The 23,601-nt window shown below is 41.1% G+C and overlaps 1 protein-coding gene across 6 annotated transcripts in view; it reads right to left on the bottom strand.

Annotated features, from left to right (window-relative positions):
• tln2b (talin 2b) overlaps positions 1-23,601 on the bottom strand; it is an 85,010-nt gene that overhangs the window by 15,644 nt on the left and 45,765 nt on the right. For 4 of the 6 annotated variants that reach the window (XM_063479644.1, XM_063479645.1, XM_063479647.1 and 1 more), the window contains exons 13-42: positions 20,791-20,974; positions 20,442-20,555; positions 19,918-20,026; positions 19,129-19,337; positions 18,784-18,882; positions 17,963-18,130; positions 17,310-17,604; positions 14,724-14,890; positions 13,925-14,053; positions 12,355-12,468; positions 12,066-12,179; positions 11,842-11,976; positions 11,505-11,633; positions 11,265-11,367; positions 10,372-10,580; positions 9,783-9,902; positions 9,418-9,615; positions 7,780-7,919; positions 7,164-7,257; positions 6,624-6,713; positions 6,386-6,508; positions 5,039-5,182; positions 4,629-4,814; positions 4,364-4,504; positions 3,472-3,653; positions 2,562-2,694; positions 2,343-2,444; positions 2,057-2,227; positions 1,259-1,405; positions 77-178 (exon numbers count right to left, since the gene is read on the bottom strand). In XM_063479644.1, coding sequence (XP_063335714.1) covers positions 77-178; positions 1,259-1,405; positions 2,057-2,227; positions 2,343-2,444; positions 2,562-2,694; positions 3,472-3,653; positions 4,364-4,504; positions 4,629-4,814; positions 5,039-5,182; positions 6,386-6,508; positions 6,624-6,713; positions 7,164-7,257; positions 7,780-7,919; positions 9,418-9,615; positions 9,783-9,902; positions 10,372-10,580; positions 11,265-11,367; positions 11,505-11,633; positions 11,842-11,976; positions 12,066-12,179; positions 12,355-12,468; positions 13,925-14,053; positions 14,724-14,890; positions 17,310-17,604; positions 17,963-18,130; positions 18,784-18,882; positions 19,129-19,337; positions 19,918-20,026; positions 20,442-20,555; positions 20,791-20,974 — 4,351 coding nt within the window. The remainder of the gene's footprint in view (positions 1-76; positions 179-1,258; positions 1,406-2,056; positions 2,228-2,342; positions 2,445-2,561; positions 2,695-3,471; positions 3,654-4,363; positions 4,505-4,628; positions 4,815-5,038; positions 5,183-6,385; positions 6,509-6,623; positions 6,714-7,163; positions 7,258-7,779; positions 7,920-9,417; positions 9,616-9,782; positions 9,903-10,371; positions 10,581-11,264; positions 11,368-11,504; positions 11,634-11,841; positions 11,977-12,065; positions 12,180-12,354; positions 12,469-13,924; positions 14,054-14,723; positions 14,891-17,309; positions 17,605-17,962; positions 18,131-18,783; positions 18,883-19,128; positions 19,338-19,917; positions 20,027-20,441; positions 20,556-20,790; positions 20,975-23,601) is intronic. The other 2 variants (XM_063479646.1, XM_063479648.1) reach the window with 1 other exon arrangement.

Genomic DNA, 23,601 nt, shown 5'->3' with positions numbered 1-23,601 from the left:
ATTGGCATTGAAGATTTAATGTAAATACTGCAGACATGAGTTACGCATGAATATTGTAATGCATTTGCATGCTCACCATCTCCTGTGCTGTGATGGCAATGGCCTTAGAAAATTTCACCATGGTGGTTTGGTAGTCTACAAAGGAACCCTCGGGTTCAGGGGGTGTTCCTTCAGCCAGCTGTAAAGATTAAATGGTAACTATAGATTTGGTTTAAGGTGTATACATAAACAAATATTCACAAATATGAATTAAAAAAAATCGATGAATGAACACGCTTAATCATGAACATTAATACAGAGTTAGTTTTATTCTGCATCATATGAAAATCCTTTAAGTGTATCTTGCTTTGTCCATTGATGCAAGTTCCAGAAAGAAATGGAAAATTTTTGCACACCAGACAGATCAGGCTGATCATTAAATATGTAAGGATGATATGCTATCTGCCTTTTTCAGATGCATTTGTGCTCTGAGTCCAAAGAGAGAGCGCTGAGTGTTTCATTTTTTCAGCTGGAGAATGTCCAGTGAATTAGTAAATATGTTGTTTGCAGTGCATTGACAAAGTCAATAAATCTTAGATTTTTGAAGTATAGACAAAATACTTGTAATGTCCTGGATGTCAGATTACACCAAAACAGTATACAATTTTTATTTTTTACTACACATGTGAAGGTTACATATGTAACTTCCCACATTACAAGTCTACAATTAATAGAGTTAAAGTGCTGTGCTGAATTTGCTAATTCTAACCTTATTTTTTTCCCCTGAAGCAGATACAACCCCATTTATTTCACAGTTACATGTCAAATGATAATTTTTTTAATGTATAGATTTATTAAGCCGTTTCCACTTTGTGTTCTTTACAGATATTCCATTTTCTAGATAACATGCACATTCTAATTAAAAGTGTAAAAGGCACAAGAAGGGGAAAAATAGGTGTTTGCTGAACTGGGCCAAGTGCTTTACATCTGAGTTTGCACATGTCGCTGTCAGTTATTAACTAGATATTAACACACATGTCCTCTAGCAATATGACTGAAAACTAACATCACCAGTGGGCTGTGGATTTTAAAACGTGCCATCTTCTGGACTAATAAGAGTCATTCACAAGCACACTCTTTCAGAACACCCACCGTGTCTTTGAGAGAAAGCTCATTCTGCTTTCAGACAAGTTGGGGGTCAAGCGGCAACTTGAAATCCACTCAAAGTACCCAAGAAACGTTCTCTTGAGACTGAATGACAACAACAATCTTTACTCACCCTGCCCATAGCCTCAGCGATGGACTCTACCATACCCCCAACCATGCCGCCCTCGCTCGCTGCCTCATTCAGAGTCACCATGATGTCGTCAACAGCCTCCTTCATCAGCTGGGCTGCTTCATTGATGGCATCGTGTGTGTGGGATGCCTGAGGACACGGGCAGCTGATTAACGTTACTGTGACGCCATCTCGGTTTAGCCAGGAGGTAATTCATCAGCTTGACAACAGCTCTACAGTGCACCTCAAGCTAGTAAGAACTCAGTGTCCAACTAGAGGACGTGTCACCAGGCTGGTTCCTTTCTGATTTAAGAACAGATATCATCCCTGCTGGCTAATAATTCAAACTTAGTCTATTTTGTACAATAGTAAATCTATATCTCAGAATGTAGCCATAAAAATAAAATTATAAAAGCCTGGGGTAGTCAGACAATCTGATAAGAAAAAAAAAGCTTCTAAGGAGCTCATTTCAATGTTTTATGGCTGTAATGATGGCAGCAGAGTTTGAGTAAAAGCACAATCATTTCAGAATGGGATTAGAAGTTGTGCAATGAACAGGTTTAAAAAAATCACTTAAATCTTAAAATCAATTCCAACACTAATATAGAAAACTTAAAAAGAACTCCTGAGGCTTTGTTCTGCTCAGTTTGATAATACAAATGGTTTATAGCTGAAAGAATTAGAGAAACTGTGAAAGAAGGGATTCATTAATGTGCAACAATGAATGGACTGACAACGATGGACAAAGATGTTCCATTATGTTGTATCGACATGAAAAGTAAAACTGACTCTGTGCACTACCTTTGGGTTTCCCCCGCCTTCCTTGGCAGCATAGAGCATCTGCAGGGCGGACTCAGCAAGCGTCTTGGTCTGGTCCAGGATGGTCATCTGCTGCTGGTGGTCATGCAGCTTAGAGGCCAGGCCCACCGATGCCATAATGAGTGGCTCAAAGTAACTGGCCAGCTGGGTTACCTGAGACAAAGCGTTTAGGACAATAGTCAGAGAAAAGTTGAACCAAAACATACAAAACTGTGTGTTTGCCTCCTAAATTCAGAGGGAATGAAGAGATACACTGTCAGACTAGCACCTTGTGTCCTAGTTGGGCAGCTTCGCCTCGGGCAGCTGTAGAGACTGGATCAATGAGATGACCAATCTCCTGTACAGAGGATGTCAGCTGCTCCTGGAGTGCCTGGTGAGTTACAACAGCAGAGAATTACAGTAAAAGTCTCAACAGAAAGACTACAGATCTCATTAAGTTCCTCTTCCCTCTCACACAGGATACAGCTGATGGGGGATTTGAACTCACTTCCATGGAGATATCATCTCTGCAGGGTAGGGTCTGGCCAACCGCTGCTAGTGAAGCTTGCTCAATGTCCCGGATACACTTATTGATGTTATCAATGGAGTAATCACACTCCCTCTGTCCCGGTGCCTTGTCCCTGTCACCAGAAATAATGGGAAAAAAAGAGACAAATGTCTCTACCTTAATGTGCAAATAAATATATAAAAAGAAAATCTGGAGATTTGAGTTGTAAGAAAAATAATGCTCATATCTACCCATAGCAGATCAGCTTAGATAAATATAAACAGTAAAAACAAGGAAAAGAAGCTTGCTTGGTTAAAAAATAAAGATCAAAAAATGAAAAAATATATATTCACCTAAAGCCCTAAAGCTCACAAATGAATCTGTAATGCAATCTGTAATCTTGCAGTCATATTATTACCATGGGCTTTACCAGGCAATCAGCACATAGTCACAATGGTCTGCCTAGCTAATCAGCCACTGGCTTGAAACTCATTTTTGTTATGCAGGCATGAGAACGCCATCATTTTTCATTCAGCTCCCGTGAGAAAGTGGCAACACGTTTCCTCCAAATGCTTGAATACTCGAAAAATACTGACAGTCAAGGTTAAATGTTAATGTCTGTTAATTGTAGGTCTTAGTTGCTGTGAGAGCTGGTAGGACACCACATAATGAAATGTGTTTCAGATCCACCGTAGCGAGCCCCACTGTTCTGTACCGTTCGCTAATCTATTACTAAGCAGTGGGGAACTCAGTAGCTATATACTAATGCAGCAATTTCCTGCTTAGCTGAAAATCACAAAAAAGTCCTCCAATATGAGAATTTCTTTTCTCTCACTGCAAGGAAACCTTTCTAAACTTTGAAGACAAGGCTGCAGAGACAGATATGATCACAGGCGGGATTAATACAAACCTAATAGAGGTGATGAGACTCTTGATGGAGTCCGAAACTGTCCTGGAGTGGCCGGCTAGTATGGACCAGGTGGGGGGATCTTTGGGGTTAAGGACCAGTGAGCGGGCTGTTTCTAGAAGGTAAGTGGAGCTATCGAGCATGGAGCGGGCTGAACGCACAATGGGCTCCTGTGCTGCTGAGCCCTGTGGAAATGAAAAGATTAGTGTAGGAGAAACAACAGCCCAGGTAACAGCTCGACAGTGAAGAGCTAGCTATACTGGTCTGACAGTTGTTAATATTCCTTGACTACCTGAGCAAGATCAAAGGTGCAATCAAAGGGAGGGATGAGATTAGAAAGGCAGCTTTACACAGACTCACGAAGAAACACCTTCAGTCTTTATGATACGAGCAAAACCCCCCCTTGACAATTAGATTAACAAGCTGAAGATTAGAGCAGCTGTGCTAAGAGAAAGTGCCGTTAAACACTGCCCTCCAACAGATTACAGCCATAAAGCTTTTAGAGGACTATGCGCAAACTATTCCACTCAGATTGAACAAAAAATACATCCTTCTTTTTGAGCCTTTCCTTGACAATAACAAAAGGAACTGAAATATCTGGACCTCAATTCAATTTCCTCTCCTGCTCACAGCACAAACCTTTGCTTGTTGGCTCAAATAAAAGGCAGTTTTTAAGCAAACTGAATACACAAGTCACAAACACTCATTTAATCTCACTGAAAAGCGCAATATCTTCTGTAGGATGAACTGAACATTTTCACTGCTCCTAAAAAAAACAGTCACAGATCTCGTTTGTGTCATTGAAAAGATTTTTATTAACTTTCTGTCATTTAACTAGTAAAGGTGAAGGACATTTTAAAGGAGCATTATAAACAAGCATCAACTGAACGAATACCTCATTGCTGATCTGAGCTGGAATGCTTGCAAAATCAGGGTTGTTGGCAAAGGTCGTCAGGTTTTCCACAGCCTCGAGGAGCGGGGCTGTAGCAACGCGGCACCTGTTTCTGTTCTCTTCGGAAAAATCCCCATCCAAGGCCTGAAATAAGACAGTCATGAATATTTGTTCATTTGGCTGTTTTTGTAAGTGTGTAACTATTTATACACACATCTGTATCTTCTCACTTGACGAAAAAGATATCTGTAACAAATTTACACTCAACGTTTTGATCAGTTGGGGAGTTGACCTTGATGGTTTTGACGAGGTTGGCTGTGGTGTTGGCCACCTCTTTGGCTGACTGGACAAACTGTCTCCTAGCCACTGGGTTGGAAGTTTTAGAAGAGGCCAGGCGACAGGCGTTACAGAGAGCCGAGGTGTGCTTGGCTACAATTGTTGCTGCAGACAAGACCTTATGAACAAATGAACCAAAACCATTAACAAAGAGGAACAGCTGTATAAAATAAAATTAGGTAAGGCATGGGGGCATTGATTCTTTAAACACAGAGGTCAGGTTTATTCTTAAAAACTGTATTTAATTAAAGAGATATGACAGAATTAACAGCAAGTTATTAAAGACTACTCAGTCTCCATATGCCAGGGGACTAATGTTCTGCAGCCTTTAATGGATCTTACCTGTGAGGGACTGCTGGCAGGATCCACTAAGTTCTGACAAGCCATCTGTATAGCTTGGTGGGCTCGTGCAAACTGAATGGGATCCACCAGCCCCTCGTGGCCTGACTGACTACTGGGATCAGAAACACCTACAAGATAAGAGGCCTGTGGAGTAGAAAACAAAAGCGTGTTATGTGCTCCCAGTTACACTGGATACCCCCCAAACACAAAGGGGAATACAGAGCAGGCCGCCACACCCACACCATAGGAATGGGGTCCTAACCACAGACTGTGAAAAGGATATACTCCCAAATTTTATGTGTATGTGTATATATATATATATATATATATATATGTATATAAACCTTTGATTACCTCTGACGATATGGTGTAACCAATACAGTTTCAACATCTTACGAGTCTGTGGTTGGGACACCAAGAGCTGATAAATGTTGAACAACCACGGTCCATGAAAACCATCAAGAGAACCTGCACAAACACTGAAATACTCTACGCCAACAACAATGCGAGTGCCTATATCTATGACTGAGCAGACAAGAGCTTCACACCAAAACCCACAACAACCCAAAACCCACACAAAACAACAAAGACAATGACTCTGTGTGGCCACCAACAGAGCACAACAGAAAGGACGGGATGTCCCACAATCATCTGACATTTTCTGTGGAACACACAAGAAGATGACCCCACTCCTCTGCATTTCAAGTAGTGATCAAATGTTAGATGTGTGATTCTGTATGGGGTAAAACCTTAAATAACCAGGCTAAAGCTCGGTAAATAAAGAGGCAGCAAAAGCTAAGAAAGCCAGATCTTAAATGCTCCCGGCCAAGTGCTCCCAGTTGTACTAATTAACCCCACCTACTAGGAACCTGCAAGACAACACAGAGGGACAACCAGGGGAAAACCCAGCAGTGCATGGCCAAGGCAGAGATCCGTTACATCATTCATAGCTGTTGATTCACAAGGCTAATACCTCCACTGTTCTTAGACTGGTGCAGATCGATCCAATAGGACATCACACAAAGTTGGTACTAGTCAGCTGGCAGGGTGAAGATTGTTTAATGTCTGCTCTGAGTATGTCAGATATTTGCACCTCTGTTGGGTATCGACTAGAAGGGTTCAGGGCAGCAGTTCATGCGTGAAAGTGATTTCCACCTTGTGAAGATGTCTCAATTTCCTTTTACGCCGTATGTCTTGGGCTATGTCAACCTTAAAAATTGATAGCAATTTGCTTTTTTAAACAAAGTGTGTGTTTAATTCTAGGTATCTAAAAATAAAGAGAAAAAGGGAAGGCGAGAGCAGAAGCAGGGTAAGTCAGAGCGAGTTAGTATGGCGCTGTGATCTCACCTGTCCTGCAGCCTCTGTCAGCCCACACAGAGCTTTGGACGCCAAGCCCACGCTCTCCCCGAAGGCCACCACATCACCTGTCTTACAGTGCTGAGAAATGCCTGCCATTGACTCCCCTAGGACCTGAGGCACATGAAAATAGAGAAAATGTGGACAAATTAGCTCTTCAGCTGCCTACCATGTAAAATATTTGACAGTTAGTGTACATAGTGCACTCAGTTATTTTATACGCCTGTACTTTTGAGTTCTCCATGACGCTCTCGATGCAATCAAAGTAGGAGAGCTCGTTGACGGGCTCACTGGGGTTATCCAGCAGACCTCTGACAGCCTGAATACAGACGGAGACATAACAACTTAAACTACAATATTACATTTCTACGTTGATATCCTTGGAAATTTATCAGCTACTTAATTCAGACCTGAGGCTAACATTATAATTATAAATTGATCTGTGCAGAGATAAATCATCATAATCAAGGCCTTAAATGAACAATATTAATATCATTTAAAACTATTCATAGTATAATCATCAGTAGGCTTCAGAATGTAAAAATTCTCCTGTTATATTAGTGTTGCTAATGCAGCTACTGTACTATTGTTCTGAATGTATTATCCAGCTATAAAACATGGCTATATAGGAGGAATCTAATGGAAAATAGTGGGAAACCATGAGGAAAAAAATACAAAACTCATAAACTTTAATTAAAAAACATGAAATACAGGCATGCACAGAAACCAGAAAACCTCTGCGTGCTATCCTGTATGTGAGGAAAGCTACCTCCAACTCCCTCAAGGCGTTGTCACACTCCTTTTGTCCTGCTGCTTGCTGCGTACAGAGCGTTATCAGCTGGTTAATACTCTCTGTCACCGCCCTGAAACACACAGGCAGCCACACAGCCTCTTTAGCTCTCACATGTGTCCTCTGCATGCACGCACAGGCTGGCTTCACTCACACATGCTTTTAGCCCCCCTATTCAAGCATGGCACTGCCGGCTTCTCGCTGCGATTGGATAACACAGCTCACAGGAGTGCCGAGATTGTCTCGAGTTTGTGTTCAGCCTTGCTGAGCACAGACAGGCTCAAGCCAAGGCTTCCATCTTCCTAATTAGACAGAGAGAAGTCAGTCAGGCCTAAAGCCCTGCGGGACCAGCTGCTTGGCTTCTCTCCACTAAGGGGAGGATACGTACTCCCCCTAGCAATGCCGAACAGACACACTGTAGGAGCGGCATACAGATGTAGTAAGAAGCTGTTTTCTATAGCTATCATTACTTGCTACAGATCTTGAGCCAGGATTCACATGATATATACTACGGAGCTGTTCACCTCACTGGCAAATACAACATAGCATTCAGAAAATCTGACACATTTCAGGTACTGCTTGCATTTTATCGCACCTTGCTGCCACAGCTAGGAGATTCTTAGCATTGGCTGCACCTGGATCCACAGACAGAGACTTGGCAGCCAGTAGCAGCTTACTGGATGCCATGGAGATGTTCTTCAGATTACCGATGACTTGGATCTGGTCGTCCTTACTCTGCACATGCAAGGAATAAGAAAAATTCAGGTGAATTTTGTTTTTGAATGTTTCAAATCTGTATTAAATGTTGTGTTACAATTATTAAAAGTATTTACAGTATTGGTTACAGTGTTCTACTTTACAGTAATGGATATCCTCTTTTGTCACTCAACAGGTATTTTTGAGTCTTTGATTGTCAAATTTATGTAATGTTTGTTTTTTAGTCAAATTAATATTGTGTGTATAAGTGACAATTATCGATTAATGATTTTTATGCAATATTATTGTGTTCCCTAATACAAGTTTATTAAATCAAAAAAGCCTAACTCTAATTTTTATTGTCACAGTTAAAAACTGCTGTACTGATTAAAGAAGTAATGCACTTAGTTATATGAGCCTTTGTGGGTTTGACTTTAGTCTCATAAATTTCCCCCCAAAATTGAATTTTCTCCTGAAACTCATCAGAGTATTCTTGTTCCAAGACATTAAGGCTATTTCATGTGGGAAAGATTTCCGACAACGATGTGCGCGCCTCCTTTCACAGAACAGCACAAACCAGCTCTAACCAGAATAAAAGAGAAGCAGGAGCCTCCGGTGTAGAAAAGAACAAGGGGACAAGTTAATCAGAGTCTCTAGACTTTGAAACCGACACCTCATGGGTCCTCAACTGGCAGCTTCATTAAACGGTACCCACAAAAATCTATTTCAGTGCCAAAAGTGAAGAGGTGATTCCAAGATGCTGGCCTTGAAGGCATGGTTACAAAGAAAAAGCTATATCTGAGACTATACACTAAAATGAGCCATTAAGATGGGCAGAAAAACACAAACATTATCAGGGGAATCTGAAAAAAATGTGTTGTGGACAAACAAAATAAACATCTGAGGTGTTTAGTTCCATGCAGACATGTTGAAGAAATGTGATAGCTGTTGTAAAGTAAGAGATTAGTACAGGTTAAAAACAATCAGAAGAAAGGCTGTTCCTTTACTTCTCATATGCAGTGGACACCACTTCATTGGAGCTCATTTCCTCCTATAAAAGGTAAAGAACGAACTCAACATGTAACCCCAAATTACGCAAGATAGTTCGCCTTTATTCTGTTTACCATGGAGTGACCAGCACAGTCACTGGGTGGTGAGTGATCAGTTTGATAGTATTCTACTTAGACAGGAGTCAGGACCTACAAACCAGTCCAAGCTGTGGGAGTATTTTCAGGACACATGAGATAAAATTTCCCATGTGTACTAGTGTACATCCTCTTCAGTGTCTGATATTTAGAATTTTGAATGAATGAGCAAAATATTCAGAACAAGAACATCACACTTTGTCGCTCTTTGGAAGCATTAGCATGACTAACTGAATGCGATAGCTCTTGGTTAGCAAAGTAATGCAAAGATGCACTCTGCATTTGAAGCTTTTGAGTTTACCTGATAAAAGCTTTAAATTAACTGCTGGCACAGGATCACTATTAAACTGTGTCACTGGAGCGTGAAGTCTTTGTATGGTCATGAAACCTACCTGGGTGTGTCCTGCCATCTCAATGCCAGCATCCAGGAACTCATCAAAGTCTTGGCTAAACTTCCCTGAGGCTACAGCCAGCTGGCTGCTTCTTCCACGAGAGGAGTGGACGACCTCGCCTGCTGAGTGGTTGAGTTCAGCTGCTGTGTGGTTCAGATCAGACTGGGCCTCTTGGAATGTCTTACTGCAGGGAGGGAGCTTCAAAGACAAGACATGCACATTAGGCCACACTTTGGAATATTAAAACTGCAGGCAAAAGGAAATATTCTGTTTGGGGATAAAGGGTCGATATATAAATACTCTCATGTCATTATGCAAACATAAAAGGCAAGAAATCCCTAAGAAAAAGCTTAAGCAACACTCACAAAGTCCACTAGTAGCTTCTTGCTGGCCTCGCCTATGCTCCTGAGGGCCATGTCAACATCCTTCTGGCCTGGCAGGCAATTCACACAATTATTAAGGGAGTGCGAAACTGCTTTGGCCACCTGCAACACAGTACAACATCTGTCAATGGTCCGTCATTAGTCATTCTAAAAATGTGCTACACAACAAAGCCCCAGAGCAAATCTATATGTGGAGAAATATCTCAAATGCAAATTGGGCTCACAGCAGTGCACAATAATCCGTGTCACTAATTTATGCTGCTGTCACAGATATATGCCAAACAATATGTTTATCCCCTGAAGGGCTGCAGGAGAATGAACAGTTTTACTCCAGCAAAACCTCTCCTGAGAGAGGGAAACCAGCTGAGAAATGCATAGCAGAAAGGAAAAAAAGAGCAACACTTAGTAGAGGGGACGACTGTAATGGAAAAATCGTTACAAATCAGTAGATGAGGGAGACAGGGGCCTGAGCTGAACATCAGTGCTCCTCAATCTATCTATCTATCTATCTATCTATCTATCTATCTATCTATCTATCTATCTATCTATCTGCTAATAAGTGGTATGCTACCTGTGCCAGTCTCTGCTGACTCTCAGCATCACCAGGATGAACCAGGGCCTGATGTGCTTCATGGATGAGCATGGCTGAGCCCTCCATCACACACTGGGCTGAGTCCAGCATGGCAGCTGCAGCCTGAGGCTCCTTGGTGCTGGCTGCCACACCTCGAGCGGCTTGAGCTAATGTCCTCAGAGCCTGTGCTGTTTCCCTAGCAGCAACACCTGTGAAAAATGAGTGACGATTTAGCAAATACATTCATTCCAGTGTCGCATTTCAGCAGCCCTGTTTAAGCAGTACTAACTGAGAGCTATGTGTATTTCCTGTCTTTACTAAAACTGTAATGACATTGTGCATGTCAGCAAGCAGGATTTAGCAGCACCACACTGTGAAAAAAAAAATCATTATACTCAAATAACTTCATTGTTTAAATAAATCACTTAATATGATAAATAAAGCCTCACACTGGAGGTCCCCTCAACTTATTACACATAGAACTGGAAAAAAAAAGAAAAAGCTGCAAATTGCATCAAATTGCATTAACCAGCAGAGTGGAGCCATTTGCTGATGGAATGTTAAATCCAGTGAAAAAAAAAGATTAATGAGTAGAGAGCAGCACCCTGGGCCACAGCATGAAGTACTGCCTCGGAGCACTCATTGTTATAAATGTTATTCTTTATCAGTCTTCATCTCAATTCCACTGAGATCCCCATTTGAGCCAAAACTGACGGCAAAGCAGTGAAGCCATGTTGGATTCCCGGGGTTCAGTTCAAGGCGGTAATGACAGCACAAATAAAATAACATCTTTAGCTTGGTTTATCCTCAAGACTGACACTCGGCACAATTTTGAGAATTCCTTTTAAATAAAAGTCACAGGCAGTATTGTACATGTATCTAAAATACACTACCTGTGTAATGTTCATTGCCTTGTGCAGCGCATGTCAGCAACTGGGCCATGGAAGAACCCACAGTCTTAGACGTACTTCCCAAATCCTGAGCGCATTTTTCCAGCTGTATAAGCGACAGAACACATAAATAATTCATTTGATTCATGGTTAAGATTTCTTTAGCATTTTGGTATCTCTACACAGCAGCTATCTCTAGCCTAACGTTTCCTTGACAAACTGTATTTGTTTCTATTTACTAACCGTTTCCCCAGGAAGTGGTTTGAGTTGGCCATCGATGACAGACATCTTGGCATCCTGAAGTTCACTCTTGAGTGTCTGTACAGTTTTGAGGGCTAAGTCAATCTCCAGAGGGCCACAAGCTTCATGTGCCTTTAAAAAAAAAAAAAAGTTAAAAAACCCCCACAGACATAGCTGTTACTTAAACACAAGCCATACGCAGCAGACAAGATGCAATCCTGCATGTAAATGTGTGATGTGAGATCACAGAATTAGACTCTAATTGGACACTAATTGAAGCTAGTGACAAATTTCCTGCATCAGTGAAAAGAATCATGCTCACAGCGTTATGTAAGGATACCTTCTGTGTGGCAGTCCTGAGCTCCGCCAGGCAGGTAGCTAAATTCTTGGCACACTGGCCCAGTTGCATAGCAGCAGCTTGGTCGGCCACTGTTGGAACTGCTGACTTTGCAGACGCCACCATCTTACTCCCAGGCTGAGAGACAGTAACAGAAACACACCAAGAAATGAGATTCCTTTGATAGAGGGTTACAGTCACTCACTGTGTCAAGGTGAAATACAAACCTGTAAGAAGCTCTGGCTGGCCATGATGAGGGCGAGCTGGGGGCCCAGTTCCTCAGGCTGGGCTTGGCTGCTCCTCATTCCCTGCACCAACTGGGGAATACTGTCTGCTACCATCTGAAATTAAACACCACATAATGTTTGCTTCATATGCCACACCATCATGACTTACTGAGAAAGGTGCTAACAAGGCTCCCAAACAAGACACTCCCTGTGACAACATGTATTATATGTAAATACCGGCTATAACATTAGTACAAAAGAGCACAGCACAAAGATTACAGGATCATACCTTGCAGCTGTGAACTAACTGTTGGTGTGAGGCAGTATTTTTGTTGGAAGCAGCTGCGTTTTGGGCAGCTGCGATGGTCTGTGTAGCAGCAGCCGCTGCCTGCTTAGCAGCGATCTGTTCAGAAGACACAAATGGAGAAAATGTAAGTAAGAGAGTGCTGCTTGGCTAAGAGGAATGTTCACTTTTGCTCTGCGCAGTATTATGCTGTCATGTTCTGTACTCCAACAGAGTTCTAATCAGACTAAAAGGGGTCACAACCAAAAGGTTTTGGAAGAAGAGGGAAATGGATGGAACTATGCTGCTCGGTCATTATTTCATGAAGTGATCAGTACTGCCTTCGCTTGGGCACATTTCCAGAACTAAAGCTAAAAATAGCCTGTGTAGCTTACATTAATTCATAGACATAAGACAGGGTTTGAAGTAATGACGGGACTGAAAACAAAGCTGTTAAATGGGTGAGAAGATACTGATGGAAAGATATACGTAACACATGGTATTGTTATATAGAGAAATTAAGGTTGAATTGTGTGTGGGATTTACACAGAGGTGCAAATACTTCACGTAACCCTAAAGTGCAGTATACAGTCCCGGATGGATGGATGGATGGATGGATGGATAGATGGATAGATGGATAGATAGATAGATAGATAGATAGATAGATAGATAGATAGATAGATAGATAGAGCGAGCAAGTGCCCTTGTTTTTCTTTTGCAATTTTAAAGAATGTGATCAGTATACAAAAGAAAATTTAATGGCTTCTTCCTTTGAACTTAACTCACTCAATCAAGTTTCATGAAATTCGGCTTGGTAGCTTTTGCATAATCTTGCAGAAAAACAGACAAACAAACCCCATCTATTACACTGCCACTTCAGCTTGTGGCTTGTCAGTGGAATACATAAAATGATATGCACATCATGCTGTCTGTATAAAACTGGATAAATTAAGGGGTCTTAAGGGTCATAGTGTCATCTGTTATATTTGTCACATCCACTTGGATATGCTCAACATTCTGGTCTTCCCCAGCTTACATGCTGTCTCGATAGAGGATGCTATTACCATCATTACTGTGAACATCTGATGCAAGAAGGATGACTGAGATGCTGCATGTCTGATAGCAGGCTTATTCTAGCCCTCGGTAATGCATAGTTTATGTGCCTAGAAAACTGAACACTACACTGTGTGTTCTTGGGCAGAGAGCGGGAAGTCATTAGAGGCAAACTGATACCAAGGGCTAAATACAGATCTTTACACTTAGATGGCTCATTCACAACACTAATGGGGCTTATAGCACAGTGCTATAGGAAAGAGAAATAATACAAATATAATAAATTGCCCAGCAGTTGTTTCTACTAATATGGGCTGAAGCACATGGTTATTTGCATCCTTTTTTCAGTGTTTTCTTTCTCCTTTTATTTTTACACCATTTTTCTTTTGCAGGTATTATACAATAACAGAAAGAGATGTCTGAGTCACACCTTTGTCGGTAAGGTGAAACAAGAAGAAGATTTATGTTTTGATCAAGGTCAGACAACAGAAAAAATGATGACACATTGAGTCCTTTAACTCACCTCCAGCCTGTTGACTATTTTTTTCTTTATTGCATTCTGAGCTGCCGCGTTAGTGGCGACACGTAGCCCTTCAGCTGCCTCTCTGAGTCTCTGTTGCTGGTCTTCATTGTCCGGGTAGGCGGCTGCCCCCTGGGGGACGCATTAACACACATTCATGTACACATGTGCAGATATGCACACGCGGACACACACTCCCTCACACATACTGTACTGCACATACAGAATCTAACAACAGCTATCAGATCTCAGCAATAAAAGTTTAAACAACTCTGGTTATGCAAGTTGTGCAATAGATGGAAAGAGTCATTTAGATCTGTCTGCTTTTTGACAGTTTCCAAGGAAACCGTCAGTGCCAGATCCTCACTTCCTCTTTGATAATGGCAGTGACGTGGTGATTAATGTGTCACAGATCAAAAACATCTAACGAGCCATAAGCAGCGTTTCACATGCCTGCGTATTTCACACTGATAATATCCTGCTCAGCAGTGCCAGGGGCTCATTAAGAGCCACTGATGCGGCAGCCTTTTTATTTTGGATGTGAAATGATGCTAGTAGATAGTGCATACAGTAATGCCAACACTTGTTTTCTATCAAAGGGAAGATATTCAGTTCAATTCCTTTAAAACTGTTCTAGATGTAACAACAACAAAATAAAATGCACTGCATCAAGAGCTAGGTTAAATTTTGTTGAATATAATAAGGTACAATAAAGTAATGTAATAATGACTGAAAGCAGTTAGCTTGTCTGGTATTATGTTAACCACACTGCATTGTGAGGTTAAGCCTGATGCTTTCCTACCTTAGCAGCCTCCACCATCCGAGCGGTGGCATCAGCCAAGAGCTTGGCTGCAGCAAGCAATTTTTTGGAGTTGTCAACATCAACTTCTGCCTCTGCATCTGATCTCATGGCATTGACCAAGTCAGAGGTAGCTTGGGCTAAAACTCTGGCCTGACGGACCATCTCACCTGTTCACACGCAAACACCAAGTTAGTGCCCCGTATAAACATCAAAATGATCTATTACAACTGTTACAACTGAAATTCAGCTGATCTGGGCTTTTGTCCATTTACATTTTTCTTTTGTCTTTTCAGTGACGGCATCTATGCTAATAAAGACAGAATTATTAGCACCTCCACAAAAATGTCATTTTTATTAGAAAGCCAGTGATTTTTAACACTCCTTTTCCAAACAGCCTAGTTTTAGTTTTGATAGTTACATTACTTTAAAACAAAATGACAAAAAAAACCCCCAAAACTAAAGCTGTCAGGGTCAAAATTATTAGCCTGCTAAAGCTAATAGTCAATTGTGTGTCATTTTGCTGGACAATAACCTGCAGTCGTTTGTTGTAGTTTTCAACAAGCCTACACATCTCCTGATCAACCCCAGCCTGTTGTTCTTTGGCGAATGTCTGAATCTCTGATGGTCTTCTGGCATGGACCGTGGTCTTCAGATCACCCCACAGATTTTTAATGAGATTCAAGTCGGGGCTTTCAGCAAACCAGTCAAAACCTTCTTTCAAAACCTTTGTATATCTTTCTTTCTTCATGATTCCTTCCACCTTAACAAGATTCTCAGTTACAGATGCACTGACGCATCCCCACAGCATAATACTCCCACCACCGTGTTTCAACAGTGAAGATGGTATTTTTTTATTGTACACCACTCCCTTCTTTCTCCACACATCTCTGTGTCCAAAGAGCTCTAATTGAATCTTATCTGACCAAAGGAGATGCTTCCAGTATACATAATCATTCTCCAGGTTGTCCTTAGGATTCTTCAGTCAGGCTTGAAGGTATCTCATGTGCAGAAATTGAGTTGTTCTTGGTGTGAAACCTCACCCTCCATTCCTGTGCAGGATAGTGATTGTGTTCTCTGAGACTCCACTTCCTGACATATCTAAATCATTCACTAGTGTGTTGGCAGTTATTGTTGGGTCTCCAGACACGTCGCTCACTAGTTTGCTTTTCAGAGTCTTTGAAATCTTCCACATCCTTCCTCTGATCTGTACTTTGTGGCTTTGTTTGAATTTTTGACGATTTCTTGATGACTCTTTAACACAAACACCATAAAATAACTTGATTGTACAAGCTTTGAGCATTACAGAGTTAAAGCAAATCCTTGCACAGCAGTTGTTTGTGCTATGGCTCAATAAAAAGATCAGTTTTTCAGTGGGTTATTAATATTTGACCCTGGTCATTTTTATTTATTCTGATATGATCCACCAGTTATTGTGTGCAAACAGAATTTATTTATGCTTTCTAAATTAAAAAGTTCTTGCTGTGTTAAAAAGCCACTTGGGAAATTTTGACAAAAACTTTAAATTTCGGGGACTAATAACTTAATTCTCAACTGTACATGTGTATCAGCCTTGACAGCCAGCATATTTTTTAAAAGGTTTTGGAAATATTGCCTCCTGTGAAAATGTAGACAAAACGCTTGTGAGGCCACTAAAAGGATTTCTAACACTTTGACTATAATAGCGCCTCATTAATACATACAGATCCTCATTAAAGGCGTAATTGATGTGATTGGACGATGACTGTTACTGGTAAGTTTGGCTCTCATTACCAGCTTACATATGAGACTGTAGAGGTAAAACAATTTTTATGTAAATTTGAAAAATCATACTACTTAAACTTACACGACCAGAGCTATTACAGCTGTAAGTATTTCAGTGTTCGACAAATTAGCACAGTATATTAATTTATCCTAACAGGCAAACCTAGTGCATCAGTAAGAAATTTCTGTAGTCGTGCAGGTTCACACCATCTTCATCTTCATCTACTCTCATAGCTAGGTTCCTAGTGAGTCATCCCTGTTCCCACAAATAAAACAATCTTTTGATATATGTTGCATCTCCACACACACCTGCTACAAAGAGCTGTGTTTCCCCACTCACCCACCTCCGGCTCAAAAATAGCTCACCCAGAGAAGACTATGAAATACATTTATATGCGTTACAGCCTACATGCTAATTTCTTGGGATTCAACCAACACACTCTGTTGACAATCAACTCAACAATGAGATTAAATGAGAAAAGCGTAGCAGTGCCTCAGCATTTAAACATTTGTTCTCTCAAAAAATCCCCAGGTCATGTGTTTCCTGTTAAATTTCAAAGTCTTCCTGATGCTGATTGGGACCAGATTGAGTACTCTGTAGTGGTTTTGGATGACATGTTTCCCATAACCCCTTGAGAATCGACTGTGTTTGAAAATTCTTCGGCCTCATGGTTCAAGCCATTACGAATAGTGTTAGCTTTCAAAACAGGTCGAGGATTTTTAAGATCACTTAACATACACATAAACACAAATATACCTTCAGCACCTCTGTGATAAAGTCAAAACACATTAAAACAATTCAAATAAACACAGGTATTCACTCACCAGCATCACCCATGGAAGTGAAAATGTTTTCGGTCACGTTCATAATCGTATCCGTGGCCTGGTCATAACGTCCAATAGGCTCGCCGCAGCTGGCATAGTGGCGGACGTGCTGCAGGAGGTCGCTGAGAGCCTGGCTCACCACACCAGCTGCTGCCCCAACTTGCTTCAGCAGCTCACCGTCGTCGCTGGCCGAGCGGCAAGCTTTGACGCAGGTTTCCACGGAACGGTCCACCAACTTCCCGGCCTCGACAAGCTGCTCCTGACACACTGGGGAGCTGATGGTTGGGCTCACCACCTGCACCACACACAGATGTTGGCAGAAATAGTCAAAGGAAACAAAATACTGAAAATTTGAAGACACAAACTGTATCTACAATTAATCTTACCTCACCTAACCAAATGCAACAAGTGAGGCTTTAAAATAAAACATATTGCTACATATATACGGAATACATTTCTTTAGTTGCTATTTAAAGAATTCAACAAATACAATGATGACCTGCTTCAATTGAATAAAACATTAGTATTACATATTTTTTAAATATGTCATATATGTCCCATATATATATATATTTTTTTTTGGATCATTTTCTGGTTAATAGTTTGTCCTTTACCTACTGGGCTGCTGAGACGAACAAGTTTTACATCAGTACCTTAGTGCAGGCGACCAGCTGTGAGGTGGACAGGGCACACTGAGTGGCAGCTGCAATCACCCGGTTCTGCAATATGGTGTCTTCGGCCACCTGGGCCACGTTCTTGGCCTTCAGGACTAACATAGCAGCTGCATTGGCCACTGCTTTTGCCAGATTCATCAGGGTGTCCTGCAACATATTAATCAATGTCCTTCACTGAAACACAGCGCAGCTGCAAACATGTGACTGATGGGATCAGGAAAGTAAATGTTTTCATATTTTTTCAATCTATATAGAGTGATTACTGCACAGCTAATGCATGTGGAACAAGTGTAGCACATAACAGAAAGAGATAAATGGTGAAGAATTTTAGGCAGCACATCTGTGCTACTATGTATAGCAAATGGAATACAAACTATGTTAATGTAACAGAAGAACACTGTCTCAAGGTCAATGAGAACAAGACCGTGGATGATTTATGAGCCCTCTTCTCCAGGCATTAACACTAAAGAGAGTGGTATAAAAGCTGCGAGAGGACATCTAAACTAAGGTGTATGTGGCATGTAAATGAATTTCAGAGTAAAAGAATAAATTAGGCAGCTAGAGAAGGCTACTGAAATGGTTCTGTTAGTGGAGGTCTGGAACAATGCATTGCCACTTTACTACTAAAAGCTCTCCTTCTGACACTTTGTTTCAAATCCACATAAAGTGAGGGTCTAATAATAAAGTCTGAGGTGATTACATAAGTTTGTATTGACATTTTTAAAGCGAGTTCAGAAAATGTGTGTGCCTTCCTGTTTGGCCAGCAGTGTCATAGAAACAGTGAGGGGGTGGCGTCCAACCTGGAACTTCTCATCAGTCTCGCCCTCCCCCATGTGACGGAGCAGGTCCCCGCTGGCTTGTCCAATGCTTCCTGCTGCCGTCAGCACCGTCTGCCTGGGCTGTATGGGAATGACATCATCACATTCATTACACAGGCTTGGCTTGCTCTCACAGAGGCTCCCATGAATTATCCAAACAGAATTTAGGATCAAAAAATCATCCCCGTAAAACCTTCTGTAATACATCTTTGCTGGGACACAGATAAAAAAAAATATGCAGTTCAAAACTGTGTGTGCCTTTGTGACTACTGCGATTAGAGATAAGGATGAGGTCCAAATCACTACAATAATCAGCATGTGCCTCACCTCTGCGGCTGCAGGCTCAACAGATCTGAGCAGATCTGACACAGCTCCTGCCAGCATCCTGGCAGCACCCATGAGCTTGTGTCCACTGCCCACCTCATCGTCCATTAATGCCGCAAGCAACTTAACACCCTTAGACATTTCCGTCAGGTTGGAGGAGATGGTGGTGATGGCGCAGCCCACTGCTGTGTAGTCAGTTTCTGTCGGCTCACCTGCAGAGGATGGATAGCCATCATTACAAGCTAATCGGGTTACATCTCTGCTGTGCATCTTAATATGTTATGCTGCTGCCACCTTAATTTTGCTAAGCCACGGAGAAGCTTGTGTTTCACATGCAGCAACAAGCACATCAGTGCCAGTGCTGTAGCTTGAACCCATTTGAAATGGAAGATGAGCACGCTGACAAAAAAGCTTTGTATTAGACAGAGAAGCTAGCATACGTGCAACCAAACAGATGGCAAGGTAAGATTAAAACCAAGCAAAAGGCTGGCTGGAACCTGACTGGCATTGCGCCAAAAATCATGAGGCGCTGAAAGAGATACTGCCAGTAAACTCAGCTTCAGGACAACAAGTTCAAGATTTATGAATCATAGAAATATTTATGAGGCAAAATTGAGACATACATTTTAGTTTTAATACCATCTCAGTAACGCCGACTTGGAAAGCATATTGATTTACACCATTTGCACTAAACCAAAGCTCATATATAGAAATTAATAAAACCAGAAAATGATAACATATGCCATCCCTTTTCTTTTTTTTTAGCTATTTAGCATTCTCCTGGGCACTCACCTGCAGTGAGATTGACCACAGATGCTGTTCCAGCGGTGATGGCATCAACCTGAGAGTGGATTTCATGTTTGGATTCATCCACTTTGTTCTGAACCCAAACCCTGGATGCCTTTTGGTGGAGGAAAATGAGAGCTATTGGCATTCATCGTAGTGTGTGATTTTCAGCTCATATCAGCTTTCTTTCACAGGATTAAAGGACTAGGCTAGTACAACACCTATGGCTTTGGAAACACTCAAGCATTAAATACAGCCTCCACATTTACAGTCAGTCCTACATCCTAATTATATTTGAGATATTTGATGGACTTTGATGTGATTAGAATGCTTGATTCTTTTTAAGCCGTCTTTGCTTTGCAAATCCAGAGGCTGTAATATCAGAAAGCACACAATCTCGAGTGTTAGAAAAGCACAACTCAAGGGATTGCTAGGATTGTGGGAATGTGGTAGGGTACACCATCTATGCATGGTGCAACTGTTCTGAAATATTTTCCACAACTGAAGTAACTGGTTGTAATATGGCTCACCAAGTCATGACCCAGTGGAGGCAGATTATCGACATGTCCCAGGTCAGCCTGGGCCTGCTGCACAGCCTGCATACTGCTGTTGATGGTCCCCATCAGGGCCTGCTGGGCTAGACTCTGACAGCAACAAACAACACAGACACAGTGTTTGCAAATGGCCTAACAAAAGGAGTCTGATTGCAAGATTGTGAAACTAAGTCTATCATATCAGACTTTCTTGATCAGATTTCTTTAGGTTGCACATTTTTTCCTAAATGGCCCACAGGTTGGAAACTACAGTTTCAGTTACTATCTGAATCTAAGCAAAAAAGAAAAGAAAAAAAGACCAGCATGTTTGTCAGCGCTTACTCACCAGTGGAGGCATGTGTCCTCTGTGCATTTGCCCTGTGGTGATTTGCTGCTGAGCAGAGGGCATAGTACCCATATTGAAAGTGTCAGGCCCGCCAATAGACCCAGACCGAATTATACCTGGAAGGGCTACTGAGCCGTGCTCCACACGGCCTACTCGATTGAACTGCTGCTGCAAAATTGTGGACCTTATTAAAAAATAAAAAGAAATAGAAAGCAGTAAGAAGAATTTTATAATTAATCACACCAAAACATTAACTTTATGTATGGTAAATAGACCGCATATTTGTAACATTTTTCCAGTCTAATTGACCACTCAATGTACTTCATACTAGAAGCCACATTCACCCATTCACCTACATTAGGAGCACTGAGGTTTGGATCAAAACACGACCATATGATTAGTGGCCAACCCACTCTGTTTCCTAAGCCACAGCTGTTCCCTATGCACATTATATGCTTGTACATACTGTTGTGGTCAGAAGGTTACTTACACTCATCATGGGCATGAATGTCATAGTAACTTTGGCCTTCAAATGGTTTCTTTGAAATGTTTTTGTGAAGAGGAAGAATTGTAGATTTATAAGTTGGGAAGGCCTTTTGGACCCATTTCTAAACAACTTTCAAGATTATCAGTTCAAACAAATGTCTGAAAGAAGCCCTAAAATGTCACCATCAGGTGGTTAGGTTCAGGAACAACCCAGAAACCACCAAGACTTAAGCCTGGCATTAACTACAAAGTGCTGGAACATCAGTGTCACTGATCACAGTGAAGCGAGTTTCAGATTGCAATGGACTGAGAGGGTGCTGACCAAGAAAGAAACCTGTGCTCCAAAATCCACACCTTCAAGCTCGACTGAAATTTGCAGCTGCCCAAAGGGACAACTCAAATGCCTTCTGGAAAACATTTTTATGGTCAGATGTGACAAAGTAAAGTTGAGCTATTTGCCCACAATGACAAAAGGCATGTTTGGAGGAGTAAAGTAAGGCTTTCAAACCTAAGAACACTGCTCAAGCTGTCAAGCATGGTGGTGGTAGCATCATGCTTTGGGCCTCTTTAGCTGCCAGTGGTACTGGTAAATTGCACAGAGTGAACGGAATAATGGTGGAGGAGACTTCATCTCACACAACTGGGTGTTCTAACAAGACAATGATCCCAAACATGCATAAAAACCGGTTTTGGAATGGATAAAGACGGCTAATATTAAGCTCCTGGAATGGCCATGACCTCCACCCTACTAAAAACTTTTTTATTACACAAAAGAAAAGTAAATACACATATCTATTTTGCCAAGAAGAGTGTCCAAAAATCCAGCCAGAATTATGCCAGAAGCATGTTGATGGCAACTAAAACTGTGGCCAAAGTACAATTTGCTAAGGGACACTAAACCAAATATTGTCAGGATCCTAGGTTTTTGGGGCATGTGCTTTGAGTTTTGGTGGTTTTGGATTTATTTTTTGATCTTGTGAAATGATTTAGGTTCTAGTTCTAACATTTAGTCTTCTTAGTTTAACCTCCGAAGACCCGAACTCTTTCATGGCATGCATTTTTAATTTCTCTTTGCTATTTGGGCTGATTGGGACCTGATGATTGTGTAAAAACAAATAATTATCTTTTTACTCGATTTTGTTCTACAAGGGCCTGATATCCACATATGAGGACATTCGTTTATAAATTTCAATCCAACTGGCAGTATAATGTCCTCATAAGTGGATATCAGACCCTTGTAGAGCAAAATGTAGTACTGTGGTCTAGACAACCCAAAATGTGATGTCCACATATTTGGACGTCAGGTCCTAGGAGGTTAATGACGTTCTTTCTGCTTATGAGTTTTGCTATTTATATTCCTGTTCGTTATTACTGTAAGAGTGTTACACACTCATTGTCTCATCTCTGAATAGTGAGCCTCTGTATTTGTTTACCTTTGGTCTTTGTCCAGTTTCATGCCAAGATCATAGGGGGTATATGTTTATCTTCTCATCTGTCAGGCTTTTAATCTGATCTTCTATCACATAAATTTATGTGTATGTCTAGAAAAAATTTAAAAACTAAATTACTTGCATATGTAGGCATTTTAGAGTAAACTTTTCCCCTTGTACTACTTAGGAGGATCTTTTTAAATAACTCTTCAAAATGATAATGTGACTGTTTCTAACTTAAATGACAAAAATGACAGAATTATAATTAAAACAATTATCATGCACCAACAACTGCTCCCACAGTACGCAGGCAACGTCAGAAGAAATACTGTACAAAAAAAAGTGTTTTCATGCCTAACTCAACAGATGCTCCTGACTCCACCAGTTAATTACGGCTTGTTTTGAGAGGCAGCAATTATGTTTTTGTACTGAGAACCACAACATGAGTCAATTGGTCCATAAGCAGCAGGAATATGATGCCCCATTCTGCCAGAGCGGTTTCACTGACAGCCATGTGGATTTCCAGTGATAACAAATTTCCAGATTCTGTGTGACAGAGCCCTAGTCCAGCTGCTTTACCTCGATTTCCATCAGTCACTGAGCTACACTGGAAAATCTGGACAGACAGAAACCAAATAGGAGAAAAAAAATACCTGACTAAAACAGCTTCTAGCAAGCTGCTTCTTTTTTTCTTTTTTCTTTTTTTACCGGTGTGATATCTTGACCTCCAAATGATGCAACTTTCTTTTCCAAAATAAAATTATATTCTAGTAGCTTTCGCCTGAGGCAGCTTTTATAAAAATCACACAACTACCCATTTAACAAATTGTATTCTGGGGTATCGAGAAGAGCATTAATGTTATTGTCTCAGGTTTAAAGTGCTGTTTTTTGTGTT

Source organism: Pelmatolapia mariae, linkage group LG7 (assembly GCF_036321145.2).
Source record: "Pelmatolapia mariae isolate MD_Pm_ZW linkage group LG7, Pm_UMD_F_2, whole genome shotgun sequence".
NCBI lineage: Eukaryota > Metazoa > Chordata > Actinopteri > Cichliformes > Cichlidae > Pelmatolapia > Pelmatolapia mariae.
The sequence above is the reverse complement of the archived record's forward strand: the minus strand, read 5'-3'. Positions and strand labels throughout refer to the sequence as shown.